General features: G+C 45.9%; 2 protein-coding genes across 3 annotated transcripts in view; both read left to right on the top strand.

The window, feature by feature from the left end:
* LOC102403002 (histone H4) overlaps positions 1–506 on the top strand; it is a 30,303-nt gene extending 29,797 nt beyond the window's left edge. The window contains exon 5 of the mRNA XM_044941190.2: positions 199–506. The gene's annotated coding sequence lies outside the window, so the exon portion shown is untranslated. The remainder of the gene's footprint in view (positions 1–198) is intronic.
* A 4,504-nt stretch (positions 507–5,010) lies between these two features.
* GUCY2C (guanylate cyclase 2C) overlaps positions 5,011–12,646 on the top strand; it is a 65,575-nt gene continuing 57,939 nt past the window's right edge. Inside the window, exons 1-3 of one of the 2 annotated variants that reach the window (XM_025283298.3) lie at positions 5,011–5,996; positions 10,472–10,584; positions 12,243–12,307. In XM_025283298.3, the coding sequence (XP_025139083.3) occupies positions 5,780–5,996; positions 10,472–10,584; positions 12,243–12,307 (395 nt within the window). In that variant the 5' untranslated portion in view covers positions 5,011–5,779. The remainder of the gene's footprint in view (positions 5,997–10,471; positions 10,585–12,242; positions 12,308–12,646) is intronic. The other variant, XM_006055135.4, reaches the window with a different exon arrangement.

Genomic DNA, 12,646 nt, shown 5'->3' with positions numbered 1-12,646 from the left:
AGGGACAGAGGAAGCCTAGGACTGCTACTGAATGTAGAGATGCTAAGGGTTCCAAGAGTGAGCAGGGGCTCTTAATGGGAAACATACAAAAGAGACCCAAAGTGTTGTCAGAAATGAAAGAGGGGCACACGCCGGTGACCTGCTCAGCTGCTCCTTCCCATGTGAAATAGTTTCCCTTTTTTTTTCTCATATCTTTAGGGCTTTTGTGTTCTACTGTAAAGTGCATCTCATAAATCTGCCAACTCGGTGTTCAATATTTGCTTTTGACCCTTGAAACTTTCCCAGCAGAACCTCCTTCCCTTTAATCGTGATCTACATGCTAGTAGTTTTGCAACATAAAGAAGACGTACGATTTTTACCTTAAAGGATCCAGGAAGGAATGTTATCTTGTTCCTTCCCTTTTGAAAATGTTTTCCTGGTTTCATACTCTAATCAGAGGATTCCCAGAACTGCATCTGCCTTTTGTCTTCACATCTGCATTAAAAGCACCTGACAGTTACTACTTCCTCCGTCCCTCGACATGGCTTTTTTTTCCATATTTGCAATTTGTGGATGAAATAGAAAAAACCAGTCTACTTTTTCTCCTACCCCAGGAAGTGGGAATAGCAACATATTAACAGTTAGACAATCAGGTTTGAGTCCACACTTGGCCACCCCAATGTGCAACACATAAAATTGTAACCTGTAGCAAAGGTTAATCAGCCTTGTGATGGCCATGAGCCTCTCTGCAGCCTCCTGTTCCATTCTTCCTGAGGTCCACTAAGTCTCCAGGGGTGTCTACTCCTGACCACTGTCAGTCACTCATTACCACCTAGTCCACCCACCTTATAAAATAACCCCAGTGCCTTCCTTCTGAATCAAAGCTGACTCCTCTGAAGTCTGAGCATCTGCCATCCTCCCTCCAGGAGACACTAGGATTGAACCCACCTTATTCCACATCAGTCATCCCCTCAAACGTGGACACCTGGTGTTGCATCTTAACTATTATGTATTTAGTTATTTTTGGCTGCACTGGGTCTTGGTTGCTGCATGCAGGCTTCCTCTAGTTGCAGCAAGCGGGGGCTTCTCACTGCGGTGGCCTCTCTTGTTACAGAGCACGGGCTCTAAGCACTCGGCTTCAGTACTTGTGGCACGTGGGCTCAGATGCGGGATCTTCCAGGACCAGGAATAGAACCAGTGTCCCTTGCATTGCAAGGCGGACTCTTAACCACTGGACCACCAGGGAAGCCCTGGTGTCCTGCCTTCCCTAGCATTTTGTCATCCCCATATTGCTACACCATCATCAATAAGTGCCCCAATACCCTTTATTGCTTCATAAACTCTTCTGTACACGTCCAGGCTAGATTGAGAGAAGGAGGGTAATGTGTTAGGAATGGGGTGCAGAGTGGTACAAAGACTCTAGTATAATGTTTTATAGGCTATAATTATATAAGTGAGTGTTCATTTTATTGTTCTTTTAATTGGTGTATGTTTATTGCAGATATGCCTTTACATGTATGATATACCTCATAATTTAAAATTAAAAATAAAACCTACTTCTGTTCCCTTGAGGCCTGTATCATCAGCCACAACACACTCCCTTTTTGTCAACCACTGTCAGTTACTGAAGTCCTGGTTCTCCCTCGAAGATTCCTCTCCAGTAAGGGCCTGCCATCAATATGGTTGATTTTCATACCGAGGAGGTGACTGTCTAACAGACTGGACTCTGAGTTCCTTGAGCTCCTCTGTTTAGAGACATTTTCCCTCCCCTGCTCTCAGCCACCTTGAACTGCTCCAATGCAGAAAACCCACCCTTTAATGTAGAAAGTCCGCCTTTTAATGGCAGACTGTACCCTTCCAGATGTTTGTTTCAGTTGTCCCCTTTTCACCTGTTCTTCTGCCTCACTCCTCACTACTGTACCCTTCAAGCCCCTTCTCTCTGTCTCTCTGTTTTTTTTTTTTTTTTGGCTTTGCCTCATGGCATGCCAGAGAAGGCAATGGCACCCCACTCCAGTACTCTTGCCTGGAAAATCCCATGGATGGAGGAGCCTGGTAGGCTGTAGTCCATGGGGTTGCTAAGAGTCAGAGACGACTGAGCGACTTCACTTTCACTTTTCACTTTCATGCATTGGAGAAGGAAATGGCAACCCACTCCAGTGTTCTTGCCTGGAGAATCCCAGGGACAGGGGAGCCTGGTGGGCTTCCGTCTATGGGGTCGCACAGAGTCGGACACGACTGAAGCAACTTAGCAGCAGCAGCATGGCATGCCAGAGAAGGCAATGGCACCCCACTCCAGTACTCTTGCCTGGAAAATCCCATGGACGGAGGAGCCTGGTGGGCTACAGTCCATGGGGTTGCTAAGAGTCGGACACAACTGAGCGACTTCCCTTTCACTTTTCACTTTCATGCATTGGAGAAGGAAATGGCAACCTACTCCAGTGTTCTTGCCTGGAGAATCCCAGGGATGGGGGAGCCTGGTGGTCTGCCGTCTATGGGGTCGCACAGAGTCGGACACGACTGAAGTGACTTAGCAGGAGCAGCAGCATGGCATGCGGGATCTTAGTTCCCTGACCAAGAATTGAGCCCTCCCTCCCTGTAATGAAAGCCCTGAGTTCTAACCACTGGATCACCAGGGAATTCCCTCAAGCCTCTTCTTTATGGCTTTCCCTCACTCCCCTCCTGCATGCACTTCATTCTTTAAATTCAGTTTAGATCTTATAGTCCATCTCCCCACTATTTTGGCTTTCTTCATTTTTTTTTTTTTAAATCCATTTGTTCTTTCTTTGCACGTACCTAGAAAAACTCCAGACCCAAGTAAGCCCCGCCATTCACTTTGCTATACCTGTTCTAGAGCAGCTCAGCATGGCTGGAGATAATCATAAATCTAGGCTGAGTAGGACCACCATAGATTTGGTCACTCAGCTCCTTGTCTCCCTACTCACCACCGCCAAACAACCTTAGGACACACCTCTTATCAGTCCCTTCTCTCACTCATCATGGTAACTTTTCAAGTCCCTCCCTTCTCAAGCCTGGGACTAGCCCAGCTCTCCTTTCATTCTCAGCCGATGACTCACCTCCTTCAGAATTATTAAACAATCATACATAAACAATCTCATCTTCCAGACACAAGTCTAGAAATATACTTGTATATATGACTCTGAGCAGAGCCCTGCAGCGCCTTCCTCATTGCAGACCCTTCTGTGTTCCCCTTTCCTACCTTTAGAAAAAAAAAAACTTAGTTTCCCTGGCCTGTTTAGAAAACAGACTCAAGCAACTAATCATTGAAGAAGGGGCAAAAGCAGGAGCTAAGAAGAATCAGTCAAGCAAGGAAGGTGATAACAACTTGAGCAATAAGTAAAACTGAAGCGTGGGATCATAAAGTCCTAGTTCTCCTCGAGAAAAACATATAACAGTGTCTGACACACGTCCTTAAGTTATTTTTTAGAGAAACCAGACCACCCCCCGACTTAGGTGGAAACTGCTGACCCAAAACATATAGATCGTAGCCTGGTTGGAGCTGGAAAATGCATGATTGAGATTCCTGAAATGCCACTGTGTCACCTCACCTTCTACCCGTCAGAAAAGTGTCCATGAGCTAATCACACACCCTGCGACCTTCACCCCAACACTGTCTTTAAAATCCTTTGCCTGAAGACCATCAGGGAGTTTTGGTCTTTGAGCATTAGCTGCTTGTTCTTCTTGCCTGTAATGAACACTGTATTTTCCTTCACCAAAACCCACTGTCTGTAGACTGGCTTTGCCACCTGTCTTCCCTCCTTGGTATCCATATGTTTGTTTTCTACGTCTGGGTCTCTGTTTCTGCTTTGCAAATAAGTTCATCTGTATTGTTTTTCTCAAGCTTCCTAGGTGGAGTTACTGTTAAAGAACCCGCCTGCCAATGCAGGAGACGCAAGAGATTAGAGTTTGTGCCCTGGCTCAGGAAGATCCCCTGGAGGAGGAAATGGCAACCCACTCCAGTATTCTTGCCTGGAGAATCCCATGGACAGAGGAGCCTGGCGGGCTACAGTCCATGGGGTTACAGAGTTGGACACGGCTGAAACAACTGAGTACATACCATTTTTCTAGATTCTACATGTATGCATTAATATACGATATTTGTTTTTCTCTTTCTGACTTACTTCACTCTGTATGACAGACTCTGGGTTCATCCATGTTTCTACAAATGGTACAGTTTCATTTCTTTTTATGGCTGAGTAACATTCCATTGTGTATATATGTACCACCTCTTTTTTATCCATTCCTTTGTTGATTAAAGTTCCAAATTCTTAATGGTTTACAGAAAACTCCCTGGCATTGCCTACTCCTCTGGCATTCTTTATTGCATGGGACTAGCTTTCTTCACTCCAGTCATACTATATCTCTTTCAGTTCCTCAAACATCCATGCCACATCTTGCTTCTGGGTCTTTGCACAAGTTTTGCCCCTGTCCACATTCTCTCCTTCTCTTCCATTCAGCTAACTCTTGTTCATCCTTCAAGGCTCAGCTCAAAGGACACCTCCTCAGGGAAGCATCCTTGACTCTCCAGAATAGGTTAGGTTAATCTGTCATGCAGCTATGAAATTAAAAGACGCTCCTTGAAAGGAAAGCTATGACAAACCTAGACAGTGTATTAAAAGCAGAGATATCACTTTGCCAACAAAGGTCCGTGCAGTCAAAGCTATGGTTTTTCCAGTAGTCTTGTACTACTTGTGAGAGTTGAACCATAAAGAAGGCTGAGCACCAAGGAATTGATGCTTTCAAACTGTAGTGCTGGAGAAGATTCTTGAGAGTCCTTTGGACAGCAAGGAGATCAATCAGGCAATCCTCAAGGAAATCAACCATGAATATTGATTGGAAGGACTGATGCTGAAGCTCCAGTACTTTGGCCACCTGATTCGAAGAGCTGACTCATTGGAAAAGACTCTGATGCTGGGAAAGATTGAGGTCAGAAGGATAAGGGTGTGACAGAAGATGAGATGGTTGGATGGCATCACCAACTCAATGGACATGAGTTTGAGCATACTCCGGGATATAATGAAGGACAGGGAAGCCTGGCATGGGGATGGAAAAAGTCAGACAGGACTTAGGGACTGAACAACATCAACAACAACTGGTCACGTGCTCCCATGGCACTCTGCACTGTTTTTGATTATCGAGTTTAGTTATTCATAATGATTTATTTAATGTTTGTCTTCCCCACCAGAATGCAGGTTCCATGAAGACATTAATGCATCCATATCATTCATGGCTGTACACCCAATGCCCTGCCAAAATGCCTCACAGAGAGTCAGGTCTCAGTAATAGCTGCTGACTCGGGTGATTGAAACACAGATCGTCCTAGTTTGGTTTCAGTGCGCAGCTGTAACTTAAAAGCTAATAACCCATCATATTTGTGCTTGCCTTAAACACTTTGACCTTTATTTTCCATTTCCAAAGCGTTTTTGGTGTGTACAATACCGCCCTCTTCCTCTTTTCCCCTTTTCTCAGTGATGTGTCACCAATTGATGTTTTTTAATTGGGTGAGGCACAGGTAATCTCCCCGTTTATAACTCTGACCTTTCTGTGAGCAAACACACAGAGTGAACTTTGGTTTATCTCCCACTATAATGTAGCTGCTAATTGCCGGCAGGCGGGCTGTCTCCTACGGTCCACGTGACCGGTGGGGTGACTAGAGAGAAGCGTGGGGAAGAGTAGACTGAGGGACCCAGCAACAGGCTGTTGGGCTGGAGCTCCTGCCTCCTTGAGAGCCCTGAGTGAAGCCAGTGAGCCCAAGGAGCATGGTGCTGAGGTGAGGGAGGTCATGAAGACGCCACTGTTGGCCTTGGCTTTGTGGTCACTGCTCCTCCGGCCAGGGCTGCCGTTCTGGACCTCCCACGTGAGTCGAAACTGCCAGGATGGCAGCTACGAGATCAGCGTCCTGATGATGAACAACTCGGCCTTCCCAGAGTCCCTGGACAGCTTGGAAGAGGTGGTGAAGGAGGGAGTGAAAATCGTGAGCCAGCGTCTGCTTGAAGCTGGTAAGAATACGGTAACAGAATTCTCCTCCCTGTTACCTCCTCTGGAGCCAGAGGGCTGCTAAGTGAAGACCTCGCGTTCTTTGCCTGATCACCCAACCTCCTTGAAGGGCCCTTCTCTCTTTCAAGGCAGTAGATTTTCAGAAAGAAGGATTTGAGTCCTACCTCAGTGAGTTCACTCATGATACACTCTGCTCTAATAATGGGTCCGACCCAGGTGTTTGCATCAGTGAAATGCCTCCAAATAAAACTGGATTTACTACTGAGTGTCAGGGCCTTGTGTTTCCTTCTGCATCATCTCAGAGACAGAATTTGGTCTGGACTTGAGATTTCACAGGGTTGTCTATCAAGAAGATGAATCAAGTAAAATTCCTACAGATGCTCAGTCTTTGATGAAGATTTTTAATCCATCTATTCTCTCTCTGCATCTCTGGTGGTGATTCTTATAAGATGCAGTCGATGTGATAAACTTGCAAAGTCAGTGTATGCATGCTAAATCCCTTCAGTTTGTCTGACTGGTGTGACCCCGTGGACTGTAGCCTTCCAGGCTCCTCTGTCCATGGGGATTCTCCAGGCAAGAATACTTAAGTGGGTTTCCATGCCCTTCTCCAGGGCATCTTCCCCACCCAGGGACTGAAGCTGGGTCTCCTGCATTGTAGGCATATTCTTTATTATCTGAGCCACCAGGGAAGCCCCAAATTCAGTGTAACAGTCCTTTATTTTACTGCTGTTTTAGGGGGATGAAAAAATTATTTTTATTGTTTTATTGAAGTATAGTTGATTTACAGTGTTGTATTAATTTCTGGTGTACAGCAGAATGATTCAGTTGTTCATATATATATATATTCTTTCTCGTATTCTTTTCCATTGTGGTTTGTCAGAGGGTATTGAATATAGTTCCTTGTGCTATACAGCCTGGAGAAGGCAATGGCACCCCACTTCAGTACTCTTGCCTGGAAAATCCCATGGATGGAGAAGCCTGGTGGGCTGCGGTCCATGGGGTCGCTAGGAGTCGGACACGACTGAGCGACTTCCCTTTCACTTTTCACTTTCATGCATTGGAGAAGGAAATGGCAACCCATTGTTCTTGCCTGGAGAATTCCAGGGATGGGGGAGCCTGGTGGGCTTCCGTCTATGGGGTCTCACAGAGTCGGACACGACTGAAGCGACTTAGCAGTAGCAGCAGCAGCTATACAGCCGGACCTTGTTATTAATCCATTCTATCTATACTAGTTTGTGTGTATCTCTTAATTCTTAAAACAAATTATAACATTAGGTAAAACATGTATGATAAAGAGAAAGTTATCACCCCTGATAATTTCCAGTCACCTGGATATTTCCAGATTCTTTTCATGTGCTTCCAAGTTTCTTGTTGTTCAGAACATCGTTGGGAGTCACTACAGCACAGAAACACTTTTCTGACCTTCTTCATTTCACATTATTCTACAAGTGGCTTTCCTGGAGTTGCTTAATCTTCATATATCATATGAATGGATGTCCTGTATCTCTTAGATACCCTTCCAGATCATCTGGTAATTCCCTACAGTGGGATATTCCATTGTTTTTTGGTTTCTCATGATTATTTTAAAGCTACTGCAATAACTTCCCAGGTGGCTCAGTGGTAAACAACCCGCCTGCCAATGCAGGAGAGGTAAGAGACATGGGTTCCATCCCTGGTTTGGGAAGATCCCCTGGAGGAGGGCATGGCAACCCACTCCAGTTGGAGAATGCCACAGACCGAGGAGCCTGGTGGGCTGCAGTCCATAAGGTCACACACAGTTGGACACAACTGAAGCGACTTAGCACTCACAGCAATAAACATTTTCACATATGTTGTTTCACCGTCCTCTCGTGCTTTGAGACGAGATTGCCGTAAGTGTAATTACTGAGTCAGTGACTGTTTCATACAACTTAATGGCTATTTATGGATGAGGATACATCCTCTCAGGAGAGAATGTCTCAATTTTCTTTATTTAAAATTCTGTGTCAATAGCAGCGGTAGTTGTCATACATCATGTATGTGTGATAACTGTCTTCTGCACAATATACATAACTGCACAATATACATTTCTTCAACCCTGTCTGAGACCAGATTCATATATAAATGGATGGCTCTTATCTAGAGCCCTAACGTAACTAGGAGGTCATTTAATAACACCCCCTTCTATGGGCATTGTGGTGTAGTAGAAAGAACATTTGATTTGAAGTCTGAGGACCCAAATTGGTGTCCGTTTTCCAGAGCTTTCTCTCTTTGTGACCTATTTCTCTTTGATCTACCTGAGCTCGGTGTTCTTGTTTTTTGAGTACCTGTCAGGTGCTTGGTGGGGCTTCCCAGGTGGCTCTAGTGGTAAAGAACCTGTCTGCCAAAGCAGGAGATGTAAGAGATGCGGGTTCGATCCCTGGGTCAGGAGGATCCCCTGGAATAAGGCATGGCAACACACTCCAGTATTCTTGCCTGGAGAATTCCATGAACAGAGGAGCCTGGTGGGCTACAGTCCATGGGGTCTCAAAGAGTCAGACACGACTGAAGCAACTTAGCACGCACACATAGGTGCTAGGTAAAATATATCATCTCTTGACTCACCGCAGCTCTGTGCAATCAGCATTGCTGACACTGTTTCACAGCAGAGGCTTAATGATTTTGCTGAAGTCATACAAGTTGTCTGTTTGAAGTAGGAGTCAAATCTGTATCTGTCTGATTCCACAGAGTGTAGCATGTCGCCACTGTAAGAGCTTTACCCACCATGAACTAACTTGCTCATTAAAATAAAGTGGTGGAACATTGTGGATAGAAGTAGAGGTTTGGAGTCAGACAGAGGCCGGGTCACGTTCCAGCCTTTTATCCAACCTGTGACAAGTTATACTTGAACAAGTTATACTTAAATTTTCTGAGCTTCAATTCCTTCACCTATAAAACCATAGTAAATAGTTTCCTCCGGTGAGTATGAATTAAATGAAGAGGTTCACATAAAGTACTTAGTTCACTGACTGATCCGTACTATGCACACACTGAATGGCCGTTGTGTTTATTGTGGCCACTCTTACTGTTGTTCTTGTCAAGGACATTGATGTTGTTGTTGCTGCGCTCTTGCTGCTGTTAGCAGAACAAGTTACCCTGCACATAAAATAAACAGCACAGTGTGTTGTTCAGATATTGATCTCTGAACTCATATTACCCGAATTTGCACTTCTGCTCCATCATTTACTAGTTGAGTGACATTGAGCAAGTTGTTGATTCTAAGTTCAGTCATCTCATTTGTAAAATAGAGTCAGTAATGGTGAGAGGCCTTTGCATGGACTCAGTAAGAGGAGAATCAGAAGGAGGGGGAAGTGAAAGAGTAAGCTGAGGCCCAGATTTCTGCATCTGATGATGCATTTTGTCAGATGGATGGTCATGCATAGTAAACTCAAGAAATGCAGCTTGTGAAGGAAAGATGGATTCTAAGCTTATTAAGCATTGATGTTCAGGAAAAATTTAAGACAATATACTTAAGGGCTAACTTGAACAGTACAAAGATTTCAAATGTTGGTGATGTCCAAGTGGAAGAGAGCAATATTTTCCCCAAGTACTTAGGAAAGCTTTGTGGGTTTGGAAGAATACACAGGACTTGGTGGAAAACTTGAAAACAAGATTCCTTCAGTCTTAGGAAATCAACTTCCCAAGGTTGTGTGTGCCATGGCCTCAACCTGGTCCATACCCCCAACCTGGTCCATACCCCTCACCTGGTCCATACCCTCCACGTGTCCATGGCCCCCACCTGGTCCATATCCTCCACCTGGTCCATACCCCCAACCTGGTCCATACCCTCCATGTGTCCCCCACCTGGTCCATACCCCCGCCCTGGTCCATACCCCTCACCTGGCCCATACCCTCCACATGCTCTCATCTGCTGAGGGGGTCCCTTTCCTAGACTCCAGAGCCCATATCCAAATTCACTTTGGTCCCATCCCATCCTCAAAGCTCTCTATAGGAGAGAAAGCATCTGAGATCACCCTGTATTCTATAACATCCCCCTCACCCTCCCAGCACTGAGATCTCATGGTATGGTGTGCAAATGGCAAGCAGGCTAGGGTTGAAATGACACCTGAGGAACTGCTTATAAGTTAAGCTTTAATTTGAAGTCTCCATCCCATTGTCTAAAAAGTGTTCATTGGAGGCCTCCCTGTTGGTCCCATGGTTAAAGACTCCACACTTCCACTGCAGGGGATGTAAGTTCGATCCTTGGTCAGGGTACTAAGATCCCACATGCTACACAGCCTGGCCCCAAAATAAAAGTCATTAAAGTAATAATAAGAAAGAAGTGACAAGGAGTGACATAAGAACTCAGAACTCAAATATTTCTAGGCTTAAAACTGGATATACAATTCCACCTCCCCCCACACTACCAGATCAGTTGGCAAAAGATAAATCTCACAGCCAGTATAAACTTACTGAGAAATAACACTAGTCTTCTCTTTTCCCTCATTCTGGATAACAGGCCTCAATGTGACCGTGAATGCTACCTTCATCTATTCAGAAGGTGTGATTTACAAGTCCAGTGACTGCCGGAGCAGTACCTGTGAAGGCCTCGACCTCCTCAGGACTATTTCAGTGAGTGCCTGTCTCTGCAGGGTCAGCTTTCACCCTCCTGCCTTGGGGGGATGGTGGCTGGGCTCCCGGACCTGTCCGCCAACACCCCAGCTGTCTGCCAGCATCTCCCCTGTCTGCCAGCATCCCACCTGTCCGCCAGCTTCTTCGCTGTCCAACAGCATCTCCCCTGTCCACTGGCATCTCCCCTGTCCACCAGCATCCCCTCTGTCCACCAGAATCTCCCTAGTTGCCTCCAGCTACCCAGCTGAGTGATTTGGAGATGGGGTGCTCTGACTCTCTCCCCATCTATTTTCCAAGTGAGAGGGCCCTCCAGGAACCCAGGAAGGTAGGGAGCACCTTAGCTATGTTGTCTGTACACAGTCAGTGGTATGGAGGGGGATTATTTTGTTTTTAAAAGTCTAAAAAAATTTAAGTGTTGGTATTAACTGATATGCCTTTGTGTCCCCTCAAGAAATACCTGAGGTGCCCTATTACAAAAATATGTTCCAACATGTGTGCTCAGTCATGTCCAACTCTCTGGGGCCCCATGGGCTGTAGCCTGCCAGGCTCCTCTGTCCATGGGATTCTCCAGGCAAGAATACTGGACTGGGTTGCCCTGCCCTCCTCCAGGGGATCTTCTCAACCCAGGGATTGAACATGTGGTTCCTGCCTTGCAGGCGAATTCTTTACTGCTGAGCGACCGGGGAGGCCCCCAAAACCCTACACCAGAGACCTATTGCAAGTCATCACCGTATACATGGTCACAGATGGATTGTTTAAGAGCAGAATCTGAAACCTAACTTTAAAGTAGTAACTGTAATGTCAAAATCTAGAAATAGGAAGAGAGAGATCCTTGCCTACTTGCTCCTCCCAACCCCAGCCCTAACCCCAACCAGAGCTTTACGGAGCTGAAGAGTGTTCCAAGCTCTCTGGAGGCAAGTAGGCTGTGAAATGCCCCTCTATGACAGAAACCTAAGAAAAAGCCCTTCATAAAGCAGAGTGCTGGGCACAGAGCATGGTTCTGAAGCTCTAATCAATAACATAGAATCAACCTGATTGGCCACACTCATGTCAGGAGGCGTGGCTCATTACAGTCACCATTTTAAATCGTGGAGGATGTAGAGTGAGCAAGAGGAGTTGAATACACTCCACTTTGCAGTTCTACGAAGGTGTGTCTCCTCTTTCTACCTCTCCAGAGGAAGATGTAACCTGGTTCTCCAACACCGTCGATGGAATATTCCTAGTCGGGTGCCTCTTGAGAAAGGGTGGAATATGAGATCTGTAGACTTCGAAGCAGTTACACTGCATTTTGTTCTCTGCAGCCCTGCTTGTCGCTTCCCCTAAAACCGGAACTTGCCCTCTCTCTCCACAGCCCCTCCAAATCTAGTCTGTTCACGTGGCCTACAGACACTGCTGATGTTACAGTCTGCCGGTGCCTCTTCAACCACTGGACATCCTCCCCTTGATAAGAGAGTATCGGACAGCACACCTTCAGCAGGATTCTCTTCCCTCCTTCCATAGCCTCTCCCAGCTCAGACATCCCGGAGATGTTAAGAATGAGAGAGAAAGGCCCACTTTCCAGACTTCCTAGTGCCTCCCCCTTGCCCGCTTCTTTCCTGTGCACTGATTCATGTTTTATTTTTAGGGATTAGTTGTTTGTTTGTTTTTTTCTCCTACAGAGTAAAAAACAGATGGGCTGTGTCCTCATGGGGCCCTCGTGTACCTATTCCACCTTCCAAATGTAGTAAGTAGCTTGGTTTGTTGTTGTTTTCACGCCCCTGTGACTTGAAGTCAGGATGAAATCATCAATATTTAAGTGATTTGTCAAACAGCGGTCTAGTTCAGGTAATACCGTCCGCAGTGCGGGGCCCTTGTATTCTGCAGCCTCTCTGGGAACTGTCGTGCCCTCATCCCGGTAACTCTGCCTTTGTTCAGTGTGGGGCGGATGACAGTAGCTGTTCCAGATCAGTTACTAACATCTGAGCATGAGAAGCAAAACCGTAGAGATGAAGCTGCAGCGTCCCTGGTGGCCCAGTCTGTAAAGAATCTGCCTGCGGTGCAGGAGACCTGGTTTTGATCCCTG

Source organism: Bubalus bubalis, chromosome 4 (assembly GCF_019923935.1).
Source record: "Bubalus bubalis isolate 160015118507 breed Murrah chromosome 4, NDDB_SH_1, whole genome shotgun sequence".
NCBI lineage: Eukaryota > Metazoa > Chordata > Mammalia > Artiodactyla > Bovidae > Bubalus > Bubalus bubalis.
This window is presented reverse-complemented; position numbering and strand designations above follow the sequence as displayed.